Below are 14,528 nucleotides of genomic sequence, written 5' to 3' on the forward strand. Positions count from 1 at the left end.
CTGAATGTCATCTGCATACAAATGATAGGAAATGTGGCTAAATTTAGTTATTAGTTTCCCAAGAGTACATATTCATATACATAGGGAGGAATCTAGTAATAGGAGCATTTATTCAAATAACCATAAAGAACATGCCAACAAGTGGACTATTTAAAGTTTAACACTCTAAAGCACTAAATCCATTGAATTCTTCATCGCCTGTATCGCTTTGGAAGAACTACGCCAAGCCCAGCGTAAAGGAATTTCAATTCCCTGGCATTAGATGGCGCTTAATGTAAAACAGAAATACTCCTGTACACAAGGTGGCGCTGCGCAACTTTACGCTTCTTAAACTCGTTTTTCACTCAGAAGAAAAGAGCAAGTATTTACGCGATTCTCAGAATCAAACAAAGAAAACATGAATATTTCCAGCACCAGCTCCAGTTCCAGCGATGAAGAAATTATTGTTCTGTTGAATGATGAAAGACACCGGAAAAGACGCCGATTTTGGGTACATTCCATAGTTACGAGAAGAGAAGAACATGGGGAGTTTTATCGACTGGTACAAGAGCTGAAAATGTATCATGAGCGTTTTCGGGAATATTTTAGAATGTCCGTCATTATTTCTTTGCGGCGGTGTTGACGCTACTTGGCTTCTATCGTCTTCGCTGCTATGTGTGCTCAGAAAGGCAGTTTTGTGTTTGAGCGCCCCCAAGTTGTGTTTTACTGTAACTACAGAAGCTCCAGACACGTGTGCAAAAGCGCCATGCTCATTGGTCGTATAGTTTTTGACACGGCGCGTCAAACCAAAAAAACATACCCGAGGCGTTTTTTAAAAAGTGACGCTTTGACGCGTAGCGTATTTTCGCGTCAGTGTGCACACTCACATTGGTGCCCTTTGTTTAGTCACGAGGCGTTAAACGTCGGCAAATATCGCGCGCGAAATACGTCCCGGTGTGTACGGGCCTTAAGACTGAGAGCCACTTCTGCGTTTCTTTCAGTAGGAAACACTGATGCACACATCTGCGATGCCCTCTAGTGGTTATTGTTAATTCGTCTTTAACCCTTCTGCTATATTATGACCCCACCCTTATATTGATGTGTTATCCCTACCATGACAGAGGAAGATAAAGGCAAAGAGGATTTCATGTAATCCATGGACACCAGTGAATATCACAAAGCATTGAAGAAAAAATGTTCAAAGCACTGTCTAGTGGGGTCTAGATGACCCAACTCCCAATGTTAAAGTGCCTAGGATAGCACAAGGGTACAGTATTTATTTCGACGATTACGGTACATTTTTGTCTGAAATTTGTAAGTGAGAGTCCTGCCTCACCATGGAAACAGCTATTTTTACATATGAAAACAAATATGTAAATGTTTTTGTGTGACTAATAAGAAACTTTTTATTTCATTTCCAGTAGAGCCATGTTAGGTCAAAAGTAATTATATAATTTTTGTGTGCTCTCTTTTTAGACAAGTGAAATTCCCTATTTGACCCTGCTTAGGAATTTATTATAAATAAGTTGTCATGCCTGTGATATGGTTGATTGGAATTAGTGTCTATGTATAGAGTTAAACCTCCAGTCTACAATATGTTTCCATTATTTCCCTTCATGGTGGTAGATAAAATGCTATATCTATGAGATAAGTTAGATAAAGACCATTTGTATATTAAAAAAAAGAAATTAAAAAAACATTACTTTTTTAAAATTGCAGCCAATATATTGTTCTTAATAACTTAATAGTTATATGGATTACTATTAAGCTGCAATAAAACAGATTTTAGTCAAGTGGTCAAAGACGGATCAGATCTCTCTTTCCCTCTTGTGTTTCAGTTCAAAAAAATTTTTTTTTTAAACTTTTTTAGTTTTTTAGCAACTTAGTTGGGGTTATCTTTTTTAAATGTATCCATTAAATGTTCACTCAATCCTTTGCATCTGGTCTGTTACAGTGATACATGGAAATTAACTGCTTTAATGAAAATCTGCATGTAAGACTGCAAGGGAGAAAAGAACATAAAGTTAAATTAAAATAAAAAAACTAAAGAATGACAATTGCTTTTAGATTCTACTATGACATTTTCCACGTTGAAGTATAATTTAAGGACCAAATTGAAATAGTCATGTCAGTTTCTAACACTGACAGCACTTACACACATCCACTCATTCTGTTCTTATCTTACTTACACTGCAAAGGTAGTGCCCTTCAAACAAGCTAGTTAATATTCTAGCATGTAAAGACATGTTTTGCAGCCACAATAGGTGGGAAGAAGTACGCCTGCAGCAACACTGACATTTTTATGAGCATCAATCAAATGGTGGAATTTGCCAAACTGAATAAGATTAAATCATGTTGATTCCATTTTAAAACTAGCAAAAAACTCTTAATGCCAGTTTTTATTTAGTGTTACTAAGAAACAGAAAAAACTTTTCTGTTAAAAGGCGTTTTCATTCATAGTTATAAAGTCAAATGAATAATGAATATCTAGATTGTTTTAATTTAGGTAAAACAATTGGACTGTATTTTATTGCCACAAGTTAACTTAATTTTCCGCACTTAAAAGCCATATATATGGAATAATCCCGGATGTGCTTAAAGATGTCGAAGCGATTTTGAGAAGTACACAACGCTCTGTTAAAATGTTTAGTTGAGTGTTAATGTGAATATTTTAATATGGCTAACATGTAGTGATGTGTTTTTTTTATGTGTAACTAACAATGTTGGGAGTAAGCGTAGTCACAGTAACGTTTGTTTTAGCGGTATCAATCTCTTAGTTAACGTGGATATCATGTAGCCTGTTACAAAGAGGTTCTAGACTGTAAACACAGTTAATAAAGTCTGACTGACGGATGGACTCATGTCTGACTCTTGTCTCGCGTAACCTCTGTGCTATCTTAGATGACCCCACCCTTACATTGACGTGTTATTCCTACCATGACAAAGGTGGATAAAGGTGGAAAGATGTCATGTAATCCATGGACACCAGTGAAGATCACAAATCACTGAAGAAAAAAGGTTCAGCGCACTGTCTGGTGGGTCTTGAAGACCCAACTCCCAACGTTAAAGTGCCTAGAATAGCACAAGGTTAATGCAGTGGTTCCCAAACTGGGGGGCGCGCCCCTTGCAGGGGGGGGGGGGCAGTGGAGTTTAGAAACAAAGGATTTGTATGTTTGTGTCAGTGTGGGGGGACTCGAAAATATTCTAATCTTCAGAAAGGGGGGCCCTGCAGAAAAAGTTTGTGAACCACTGGGTTAATGCACCTTTTATTTCGGTTCTCCTAAGTTAAAAAATAGACCAATCATTGACTCATAATCCAGTGTGTCCTAGATATGGTAGTCGAAATTTTTGATATGTGGACCATGTATTAAGATGCATATTTGATCATGTGAGAGGGAAAGATACTCACCAGCCACCTTAAGCTCTTTAAAGGGCCTGCTTTCTGAGCACCAGCCCCTCCCTATCCACAAAAACGAGTGGGTTCTCACATTGCGATCTAGATAAGTGAGGAACAGCCCCTTCCGGGAAAAGTCTGCACTGCCAGTCCCATCTCCAGGCTAACACACACACCCACTTTCTCAGCTGAGCTGGCGGTGATCGGCTAAACGCTTTCCTTTTATATGGACAATATGCACATCCATCTTTGCACAAGTTCTGATGTTGTTTGTTTTTGTGTCTAGAACCTCTTTGTGTAGCTGAGGCCGGCTCTAGGTTGACGTCATGAAATGGGCGGCACCCACAAGGAGCGAAAGGTGGAGCCTCAGAGATCGAGGGTCTTACTTCCAGGTAGGAAAATGAGCTGCGAAAATACCTCATACTTAATATAAAAATGATTCTTTAATGTGCCAAATGAAATATATTATCACATAAATTGATATAGCTTACTCTGAAAGGCTTAGGAATAGCATGATATAGAAAGAAAATCAAGTAAACGTTTCCAGGGAACTTCAGAATTCACCTGTTACTCTAAATTCCAAAAGATGTTGTAGCTGGAACTCTCAACAAATATAAAACCCCAAAACCAAGTGACATTTCACTCTATTAATCTACATGCAACTATTATTTTGATACAATAAATGTTGCACAATGCTAAATCTTTTTTGGATTTTTTGTTGCAATTGGACAGGATTGATTGAGCATTGTTTCCAACATAAAGGACTTAGTGTTACTCACCCGCTTTAACATGTTTTTGTCAAACAGCCTTTAGAATGCTGTTCACTGCTCTATTTCCATGGTTTACTGATTGCACAGACATTGATTTTCTATGGCCTGGCAAGCAGAATTAGTTTCCAGAACAGCAAGCACACAAACATTAGTTACAGTTTTGTGTAATTTGGTCTGCGATGCAAAAGGACATCCTTGTCTAGAATACTCATCAAAAAGAAACTATAAAGAGATCAAGTGAAAGATTGATAGATTATCAACTGGAGGAGAGCATGCTTTCTGAGCCTCTGATGTTTCCAGTCCGCACTGAGCAGAGCGCCGTGTTTGTTTTCTTGGTTTAGCATAAAGTGGGGCTCAGTGTTATCTGGCCCTGACTAATGTGCAGCTTTACATTCTGCGCACCATCTCCGAAGGACAGCTGAATGTTACTCAATTGCAGGATTTGGTCTGCTTGCCCTTACAGTTGTAAAATGCATTTCTGTCACATCATGGATATCTTTTGGAAGATAAGGTCAAGCAAATATGAGGTGCAAAGCGCATTGGGAAGCAAAAGCGCATCAGCCAAGTGAGGTTCTGCCTCTCCCTGAAAAGATAAGCCGTCTTCTTTGTGAGCTGGTAAGCTGTGAAGTGGGCTTTTCATCATTCTTTGAATAAATAAATCCCATCTTCTAAATAAAACAGGAACTGAGTTTCAGCATTCAAAACTGCAACATTTTGACAGGCTGTTGGCAGCAAATGTCATATTCGTGCTTCATGGCTCAGGAGTTGAAAACCAAAAGATCACTGTTTGATCCTTCACACCTCCGACACTGACCCCTGATGCACATGTTAAATTATATAAAATATTAAATTCTAAAATAAAAATATATGTCATTCTGTAATGACAACTTTAAATCCCAGTTTACTCAAATGTTTACATATAAGGGGGGGGGGGGTACAGGCCTTAGATTCTGCAAAGTGTTCAATGCAAAAAAACGAGTGTTGTAATGTTTAGATACACTTGAACTTTGAGAGACACAATGTCATTCCAGGAATTCCAGAATATATCTTTATAATGGCGCAGAAAATAGGAAATTAGTTCAAAAATACAAACAAGCAAGAATTCTCCCCCCTTAAATAAATGGTGAATACTTATATAGCACTTTTCTACCTTACTCGAAGGCCCAAAGCGCTTTGCAGTCACAGTCCCATTCACACACACATTCACTCACTGGTGGCGGCTGCGCTGCCGAACACTGGCGCCAACCTACCACTAGAGGCAAGGTGGGTTTCAGTGTCTCGCTCAAGCACACTTCGCCACATGGGCGTGCAAGGCAGGAATCGAACCTGCAATCTTACGATCATGGGTCGACCGCCCCACCGCTGCACCACGGCCGCCCGCAAGACCAAAATACCTGTGAAGAAGCTCTTTTATCCTTTACTGGTTACCTGTTATTAATATCATCTGTTTTAACTGGCTATCACCCAGTCCACACATAGTCAGATTGTTACCTCTCCACCATGACAAAGACCAAATAGCTTTCAAAGGACACCAGGAACAAGATTGTACACCATAACAAGATTGGAATGATTCAATTTATAATTAGTAAGCAGCTTGATGAGAGGAGATCAACTGCTGAAGCAAATTTGAACGTAGGGCTCCATGAGAGACTTCACCTGTTTGGGGCCAGATAATCTTGGTGAGCAAACAGCCCAGAACTAAACAGGGAGTTGGTCAATGACCGGAGAGGTGTACTAAAAAGCACATGTCCAAATCCATCCAAAGTTTTCCAGAAACTATCTGGATGATCCAGAAGAAGATTCGGAGAGATTGCCATGAGGTCAGATGAGACCAAAATAAAATTTTGTTTTGGGGAGAGAGAATGCTGAGTGGCATCCCAAAAACATCATAGCCACTGTGAGGCATTGGGGTGAAGACATCATGGTTTGGAGCTGCTGTTCTGAAAAAGGGCCAGGATGACTGATCCTTACTGAGGAAAGGGTTAATAGGGCCATGTATGTTCAGATTTTGGACAAAGACCTTCTTCCATTAGTGACCGCATTGAACATGAAATGTGGCTAGTCTCCTGACTTGAATTAAATAGAGAATCTGTGGAGGGAATTGAAAGACTGTCTTCCAACAACTACCCTAAATCGTCACAGCTTTTGAGAAGATCTAGATGCATGGACGAATGGACCAAAATGGCAACTACTGTGTATGCTAACCTGGTGAAAACCTATAGGTAACAATGACAACCAGTGTTGTCTTATTAATTAAGTTTATTAAGGTAAACTTTAGTCACTAATTCCTGAATTATTTTACAAATAAATTATTTTAAAAATAATCCTGTTTATGGCATATATGCTATTTGTGTTGAATAGTGTAGTTTTTTTTCTTGTATCTACTCATTGTACGCAGTGTTGAGATACAACTTTTTTTATCACCAACAAACCCCCACTCCCACCCCATCGTGGACCATCTGCACGCTCATCAAGGTTGCGTCAATGTCAACCGGCGTGAAGGCAGCAAAACAACCTCAGTCAACTTCGAAATGTGTGTGTGTATTCCTGTTGTATGTCTGATCCTGTTCGTGTTGTACTGGAACCTAATTTCCCTCGGGGGTAGTAAAGTATCATTCATTCATTCATCCTGGATTCTTCTTTTACATCCTTTCTCTCACAGCTGAAGTGTATCTGTGAGGAACATTACAGACCAAATGTTTTAAGTGATGCAAATTGCACAATCAGAAATGGTCTTTATTATAAATATAGTTATTTAAATAAAAAAAAAGGAGATGCCTGTTTTTTTGCAACACGTTTGAGTCCTGTCCAAGTTACAGGGCTTATGACTGGATATGTTTATTCAAAGACGATGTGAGTCCAGTTGATGTTTTTTTTTCTTTTTCTTTGTTTCTTTCGTGTGCTGGATGGTATTTGGGTTAAAGACCTGGTTCAGAAGTAGAGCATCTACACACAACCAAGATCTATTTTAAGTGAAGAAACACCTGGAGCAGCTTGGGGAAACCTCAGCGTAATGACAACTTGGTGCAACCACACTCATACCCACACCTGTGTGACCATGTCTTTGATTTTTAAGGTTCTACTGTGGTTGCAACTTACTTTCAGGTTCTGTGAGACTCAAAACTCTCCCCCCGGGAGTATAATATAATAGAGTACATTAATCTGAACCATGTTAAGATTTTGTATGTTTCTGCTTCTACCCCCTTAGCTGTTTTGTCATTCTTCAGAGTGGTCAGTTTCATGGTGAAACTCATTTTGGTTTCCATTCATGTCAAAGTTTAAACATTCGATGGTTAAAGTTGCCTGGCTGTAATTTTTTTCCACTTTCACCAAAATGTATCATTTAGTTGACATTAGCTGACAGCTCCAGACTAAATGAACATTGGTTCAGATAAGTAAACAAGGAAATCTACTTGGCATGTGGTTAAAGAGTTTACTGTCTTTTGTCTTGTCAAGCAGACAGAATGAAGAGGACATAGATGGAAACATGAGATCTGTGGAGCAGAAACTGAAGCCTTCTTCATAGTCACTACAAAAAAAGAGACGCCATCATTTCATCATGTTTTGATCATTTAGAGGGTTTAATTTCCAGTATGTGCTCTTTTGATCAACTGACTCTCATCTCATAAGAAACCTGTTTTCATTTCTTCTGCTTCTTTTCCTCTCAAAGAGCGCTTGTCTATCTTCCTGTTGTGTTGTGGGATGTCAGACAATCTGCTCTGATGTTGAGCGGGCTCATTTGAACTCTTTGAAGAAGAGAAGAGACACGTTCTTTCCAATATGTAATATCAATACAGCCTCGATTCCATAGATCTACTTTAAACAGCTAACGCCCCTTTGTAGTATACAATAGATTCTTTTGCGAACAGTATACAATAGATTCCTTACACGTGGGACTGGCTATTGATGAAGCGATTTTGGTAAATCCCCGTTGGTGATTTTATAGAGGAGACATTTCCACATGACACACTCAACCTTTGATTAGCTGTGTGATTCTGTGCGACGTCATGTGGCGCACACTCTAAAGTGCCCAAGGCAGCCAGTTCCAATACCAAGAAGCGCATTGCCATCATGCGCATGCCATACCATGTTTGTTGGTCATGTGTAATTTGAAAAGTGTTTCCATTGCAGTTTTTTTAAATATATCAAATTTAATACAGCTCAAAAACCACCTCCTCCAAGCGCAAAAACTGGTTTTCGATACATTTTGTTTCTTTAAAATTGCCATATTTCCATTAGGCCAATTTACTATCCCAAATCCAATTTTATAGTCGATGGAAACACTGCTACAGGGATTTAAATAGTTTGACAGTTAATAAAAGTATAAACAATAAAGGTTGTTGGATTTCTGGCAGAAGAAAAAAAAAATCTGTTTTTTGCGTGACATTTCACATTCACAACCACTCTTCTCCAGTCACCCGCCTGTCCACCTGTCAGCCCGCTCAGACTCCAGATCTGCCCTCCGTCACAGGTATTATCGCAAATTGTCAGGAAATCCCCCTCAAAACCATCTGCCATCCCCGTGTCGACTTTCAGGTCAAGTATGTTGAGGCATGACGGATGACGAATGTTTAATGACCAACTAGAGTGACTTTAAAATAGTTTACACAAACATAAACAGTTTTGCTTATTTTTTAATTGTCGTAGTAAAAATATGAAGCTCAGAAAAGAGATTAAATCAAAAAATCAAAAAGCACATGTAGAAAGATTCAGTTTATTTTTTTTATCTTGTTTTTCTTTGCAAAAGCATGACCATTTGTTCACTGTGTATTGCTTATGTAAGAGGCTTTATTTAATTCGTCAAAATTAGTCACTCTGTTTTTGTTCAAAATACTAAACCTGTTTTATTGTTGACATTTAAAGTTTTGCTGTCTGGGAGATTTTACAGACAGACAATGCTGTAGGTTTACCTAATATCTAATGTGCCTATTTAAAAAAAATTAGATCAAAAATTAGTTAAAAAATAGAAAAAAATGATTTGTTGATTGTAATTTATCACAGTATATAATTTATACTTGTGTGTTTTGGAAAGTGTCGCCATTCTCAATTAATAGCCTATAGGACCATGCAATATAGTTGATTATTCAAAAGCCAGTGGCTCATCCATTGACTTATATGTGAACTGGACTGAGTGACCCCCCCCCCCCCACACACACACACACACACACACACATTTTAAATAGGAAGTAAGCGCTGGCTCCAAGACGCCAAAATCCCATACACTGCTATTGAGAAGTAAGCTGTTATTACTCAGTCATTCTATATGTCAGAATATAATTCCATCTCTGATACTGTTTTTTTATAGCCTTTGTAATTATTATTTTCTTTTGGTAGTAAAAGTTATTCAAGTTATAAACTGACTAATCAGACTCCTGATTGGTGAGAGTGGTTGCTATAGAAAAAATTACTCAGCCTGCTGCAACCGGCCCAACACCAACTCCAACCGTTCCAGATGTTCATAGATGGTTGATGAAAAGACCACAATGTAAACTAGATACAGCAAAACAGACTGGCACTGCTGGTCTCCGAAAATTCTTTGCATCAACCGCTGGAAGGTGCCTGGGGCATTACAAAGACCGAATGGCATCCGGTTCCACTCAAACAACCCAAATGGTTTAAAGAAAGCCATCTTAGCCCGGTGACCTTCTGCTACTGGAACCTGATTGTACCCACTGGCTAGATTTAACGTAGTAAACCACCAAGCCCCAGATAAGGCGTCCAGTGATTCATCAATGCGAGGGAGGGGAAATGCATCCCTTCAGGTCTTATTGTTAAGTTGGCGGTAGTTCACACACATCCTCAAGCTGCCATCCTTCTTGAGGGCCAAGACCAATGAGTTATATCGCTAGAGGAGACATCATGTGGTTCCTCATGGGAGGAGAGCACTGCCATCTTGGTGAGGTCAAGTCTCACTCACTCTTTTCTCTGCCTCTCTCTGACACACACAATTACTCAGTGACATGCAGTGAGGTTGATGGCTGGTGAGGCACTGACTCCTCTGAAGTACAATTTACGACGATAGAAACTGAATATGTCACCATTCATCCAACTGTATTTAACTGGTAATTATTTGTATCTCAACATTCCTCTTTTAATGACACTTACACCAACAAATACACAAACATCTGGACAGAGCATCCTTCTGGGGGGTATTCCAGGAAGCAGGTTATGCTAGCTCCCACAGTAAGTTTGAGGCTAAGGAAGTTGATAGCCTCAGATATCGGTTCCAGAAATGGAGGTATGTTTCAGGGTATGTCAAGTTGCCATAGCAACTCCTGCTCTGAACATAACCTGGTCTTGAGCAGGTTTAGTTGAAGCTTAGGTTGTTTTCAGAGAGGTGAAGCAGCATGGCATGTCCATTTGAAGATAATTTTGTGATTTTGTGGATGAAGAAGCTCAGATAATACTTTTTCCACCGTAAGAAGGTGAAAAGACCACGTATGGATGTTGGAAAGATAAACTTTGTTGATCTAACTTAATTGTTTGCTTCAGTTAAGATAAATATTAATTTTTTTTAGTTAAGTCAACTTAAAAATAACACGTAGTTTTCAGACAGTTATTTTACTTTCATTCAAATTAATTCAATTAAGTAGGTGTAACTTCGGTGCTGCTGTTAGGCAAAGTGAATGGTATCCCACAATCCCTTGCGGTACCGATCTGTCTGGACGGATTTGGGTTTAAGTGTGGGTTTTTGATCAAATGAGTTTAGTTGTTTAGCTGTTCTACTGTGTTTTGCCGAGTTATTTTGTCCTACTATGCTTACGTCTCTGCACCATGAGGGAGAGTGAGGGAGAGGATGAAGAGTTTATATAGCACCCCTACCATTCCTTGAGTAATGACAATGACGGAAAATTCTTCAATGAATTTATGATCTCCGAGCATTTTATTCCCGTCCGTTTTATTGTTATAAAAATGAGCATATCTGCCGGCTCAAACTTAGACATATGAGAGTTCAAGAAATATATTTAATTAAGATGAAAAGAATAAAGTAATATGACATTTAGTTAGATAAATACATAAATTTGAGTTGTATAAACAATTATTTAGGTTTAAAGACGTAAGAAATTAGGTTGATTAAATTTAACTCAATTATTTGTTACCAATAGAACTAATTCATTTAAGTTGGCAAAATTGGATAAGTTATATATATATATATATATATATATATATATATATATATATATTATATATATATATATATTAGGGCTGTCAAAAATAGCGCGTTAACGACGTTAATTAGTTGTTTGCTGTTAATTACGTCAATTTTTTTAACGCATTTCACGCATGCGCAGTGTGACAAATTATTCAGGTCAGGAAAGTCAGGGAAGTGGTCGGGAGCTTGAGGCGAGATGGAGCAAGGTGAGCAAAGTGGGCCTATTGACGGATTCAAATACAAAAAGAATGATGATGGTACAGTTAACAAGTCCAAGGTTATCTGCAAGATTTGTAACAAGGAGTTTCAATTTCACCGGAGCTGTTCAAGCTTGAGGTACCATGTCAACGCCAAACATGCGTTTGCTGGGCCATCAGGTTCAGCAAGTGGTTTGCGCCAGACCACGCTGAATGTTCGCAGGCCATTAACAAAATCAACCTCCGATCATTTGACCAACACAATAGCAAAATGGATTGCAAAGGATTGCAGACCCATTAGCATTGTAGAAGACTCTGGTTTCCTTGATGTTTTGCAAGTGGCATCTCAAGACTCATCCTATAAGCCACCGTCAAGAGCCACAGTTATGACGAAAATCCACGCGCTTTATGAAAGCGAAAAAGAAAAAAGGAAAGAGGTCTTGGCTCAAGTAAATTATATCGCCCTAACAGGAGACCATTGGACATCAGTGAGTAACGACAATTATCTCGGAGTAACTGCACATTTCATCAGTGACACGTGGGAACTGAAGTCTTTTGCGCTGACTATATTAAAAACTGAGGAGCGTCATTTTGCGGAGGCTTGTAAAGAACAGTTCCTGTCTGTTGCACGTAAGTGGGACATCGAGGGCAAGACGACAACGATTGGGACTGACAGTGCACGGAACATGGTTGCTGCAATTCGACTTACACGCTATGAACACATGAACTGTGTCGCTCACATGGTGCAGAGATGTGTCACAGTGAGTCTTGCTGACAGCGGCTTTGCAAATGCTTTGGCCAAGGCTCGCAAAGTTGTCGGTCATTTTAAGCACAGCCCAGCAAATGCTACGGAGCTTCAAGCACAACAAGTCAGCCTGGGAAAGAAGCAAGAGCCATTGATCCAGGATGTTCCAACACGTTGGAATTCGACGCTGGAAATGGTCAAGCGCGTGAGCAGAAATAAAGAGGCTGTCATCGCAGCCCTGGACAATCAGGAGCACAAACTCATTTTGCCGACCGCAGCAGAGTGGGATAAACTGCAGAGGCTGGAGACTCTTCTGGAGCCATGCAGGTAAATCAGTCTGTAACTTATCAAATAACATTGCTTTGATTATTTTCTGGAATTAATTAAACCAAGTCAAATATCAATAACATGTATGCATGTCTGTATGTAGTGTTAATTTCGTCAGGCGAGACGAAATATGTGCGTCAACGACCTATTTTTATGACAAAACGAGACAATGGCAAGACTGCTCCACTGTCCAAAAACGCTCACTAAGAGTAAATTAACATGAATTTGACGAAAAAAGACGAGACGAAAATGTTTTGCATCAAAAAAAATTTATCTAATTTTTGTCTGCTTTTTTATCAGCTGTTACACCTTTAAAATATTCAGAACGAGTTCGGATCCCACTTAAAGCGAGGACATTTGGGAAAACACTAAGACTAAATTAAAAATAGGTGCCGAAATTAACACTACATGTATGTAAAAATAATAACAATAATAATAACTTGTTGATAACCACTGTTTTACTACTACTAATAATAATAATACACTGTCTCTGTGTGCATGTGCATAGGTATGTAACTGAGCTTCTGGGTGGAGAGGCCTATGTCTCCTGTTCTGTGGTACTCCCTTCTCTCTGCCACTTGCGTCTCAAGATGGAAGCCTGTGATGAGGACCCTGCATATGTGGTGAGATTCAAGACCAAGTTCAAGGAGGACCTAGCATCCCGTCAGGAACAGCTCAACAATGCATGGCTCCAGATTGCTACAGTTTTGGATCCTCGTTTTAAAGACTTGAAATGCCTGCCCAAGAAAGACAGGGAAGCAGTGTGGACCACACTTGAAGGGATGCTGCAACAAGAATCACCCAGAAAGTCTTCACAGACACATGATGATGGGCCACCCAGGAAGAAAATAAGCCTTCTGCAAATGGGCTCAGATTCAGAGTCAGACGAGGACGATGTCCAACCTGCCATACAGAGGTACAGAGCAGAGCCCACCATTAAATTGGAGGACTGCCCCTTGAGGTGGTGGGCATCTCATTCAGGAGCCCATGAGAAGCTGGCCACACTAGCTCACAAATATCTGGCCACTCCTGCAACCACTGTTCCCTGTGAACGGCTTTTCTCAGTTGCAGGTCACATTGTGAACAAAAAAAGGTCTGCTTTACTTTCAGAAAACGTAAAAAAGTTAGTTTGCCTCAGCAACTGGCTGAAAGATAAGTAGATTTGAAAGGTGATGTTCAAACCAAAAGACCAGTTTCAGTGCAACATGTTATTAGCAACTTTGAGCAAGTGGGTTAAAGAATGGAGGAAAAGGTCAAATATTGTTCGGTTTGTTTTGGTTTGAAAAGTTTTATTGAACATGTTTTTTTTCCACATAAAAACAACAGATGACACAAATTGTGCAAAAATGTGGTAGGCCACTGTTATAATTTGACTTCCTTTATTTCTTTCTGTTCAATACTGTTAATTGTACATCCTGGTTAAGAGGAATGACAAAGAGGAAGCAATGGGACATTCCAAAACAACGTTATGGTGTGTAGTCTGTTTCAGCTTGATTTAAACCACAATTATTTGGCTGTGTTAATAAACAGACATAATATGAAAATTATGTATCTGTGTCCTTTTATTTATCTTTTGGTATGCATTTCAGGAAAAAAAATGGTTAGGATTCAGGTGTAATTGCAAAAAGTGATTAATCCTGATTAATCCACTGAAAATTCTGATTAATTTGATTAAAAATTTTAATCATTTGACAGCCCTAATATATATATATATATATATATATATATATATATATATATATATATATATATATATATATATATATATATATATATATATATGCATCACAAGGTATATGGTAAACTCAGGGTTAAACTCAGGGTAGTTTAAACATGCTTCCTGGAATACCCCCCCTGGACAGACCTTCATCTTTTTTATAACTGCACCAAGTGCCCTCCCAGCAGAATCTGATAACAGCTGCTTTCCTTCTGAGAACATCATATTTTTATGAAAAACAAAACC

The 14,528-nt window shown here is 38.9% G+C and overlaps 1 protein-coding gene across 1 annotated transcript; it reads left to right on the plus strand.

Annotated features, from left to right (window-relative positions):
• The first annotated feature begins 11,350 nt into the window (after window positions 1–11,350).
• LOC144988261 (E3 SUMO-protein ligase ZBED1-like) lies at window positions 11,351–14,112 on the plus strand. The gene is made up of 2 exons (XM_078938503.1): window positions 11,351–12,565; window positions 13,074–14,112. The coding sequence occupies exons 1-2, from the start codon at window positions 11,493–11,495 to the stop codon at window positions 13,723–13,725; spliced, it is 1,725 nt and encodes a 574-aa protein (XP_078794629.1). The 5' UTR covers window positions 11,351–11,492; the 3' UTR covers window positions 13,726–14,112.
• The last annotated feature ends 416 nt before the right edge of the window (window positions 14,113–14,528 follow it).

Source organism: Oryzias latipes, chromosome 20 (assembly GCF_053564925.1).
Source record: "Oryzias latipes strain Hd-rR chromosome 20, Olatipes_Hd-rR_3.1".
Classification (NCBI taxonomy): Eukaryota; Metazoa; Chordata; class Actinopteri; order Beloniformes; family Adrianichthyidae; genus Oryzias; species Oryzias latipes.

Coding starts and splice junctions, on each gene's coding strand:
- LOC144988261 (XM_078938503.1), top strand. CDS start 11,493: ATGGAGCAAGGTGAGCAAAGTGGGCCTATTGACGGATTCAAATACAAA. Junction 12,566..13,073: donor ACTCTTCTGGAGCCATGCAG/GTAAATCAGTCT, acceptor GCATGTGCATAG/GTATGTAACTGAGCTTCTGG.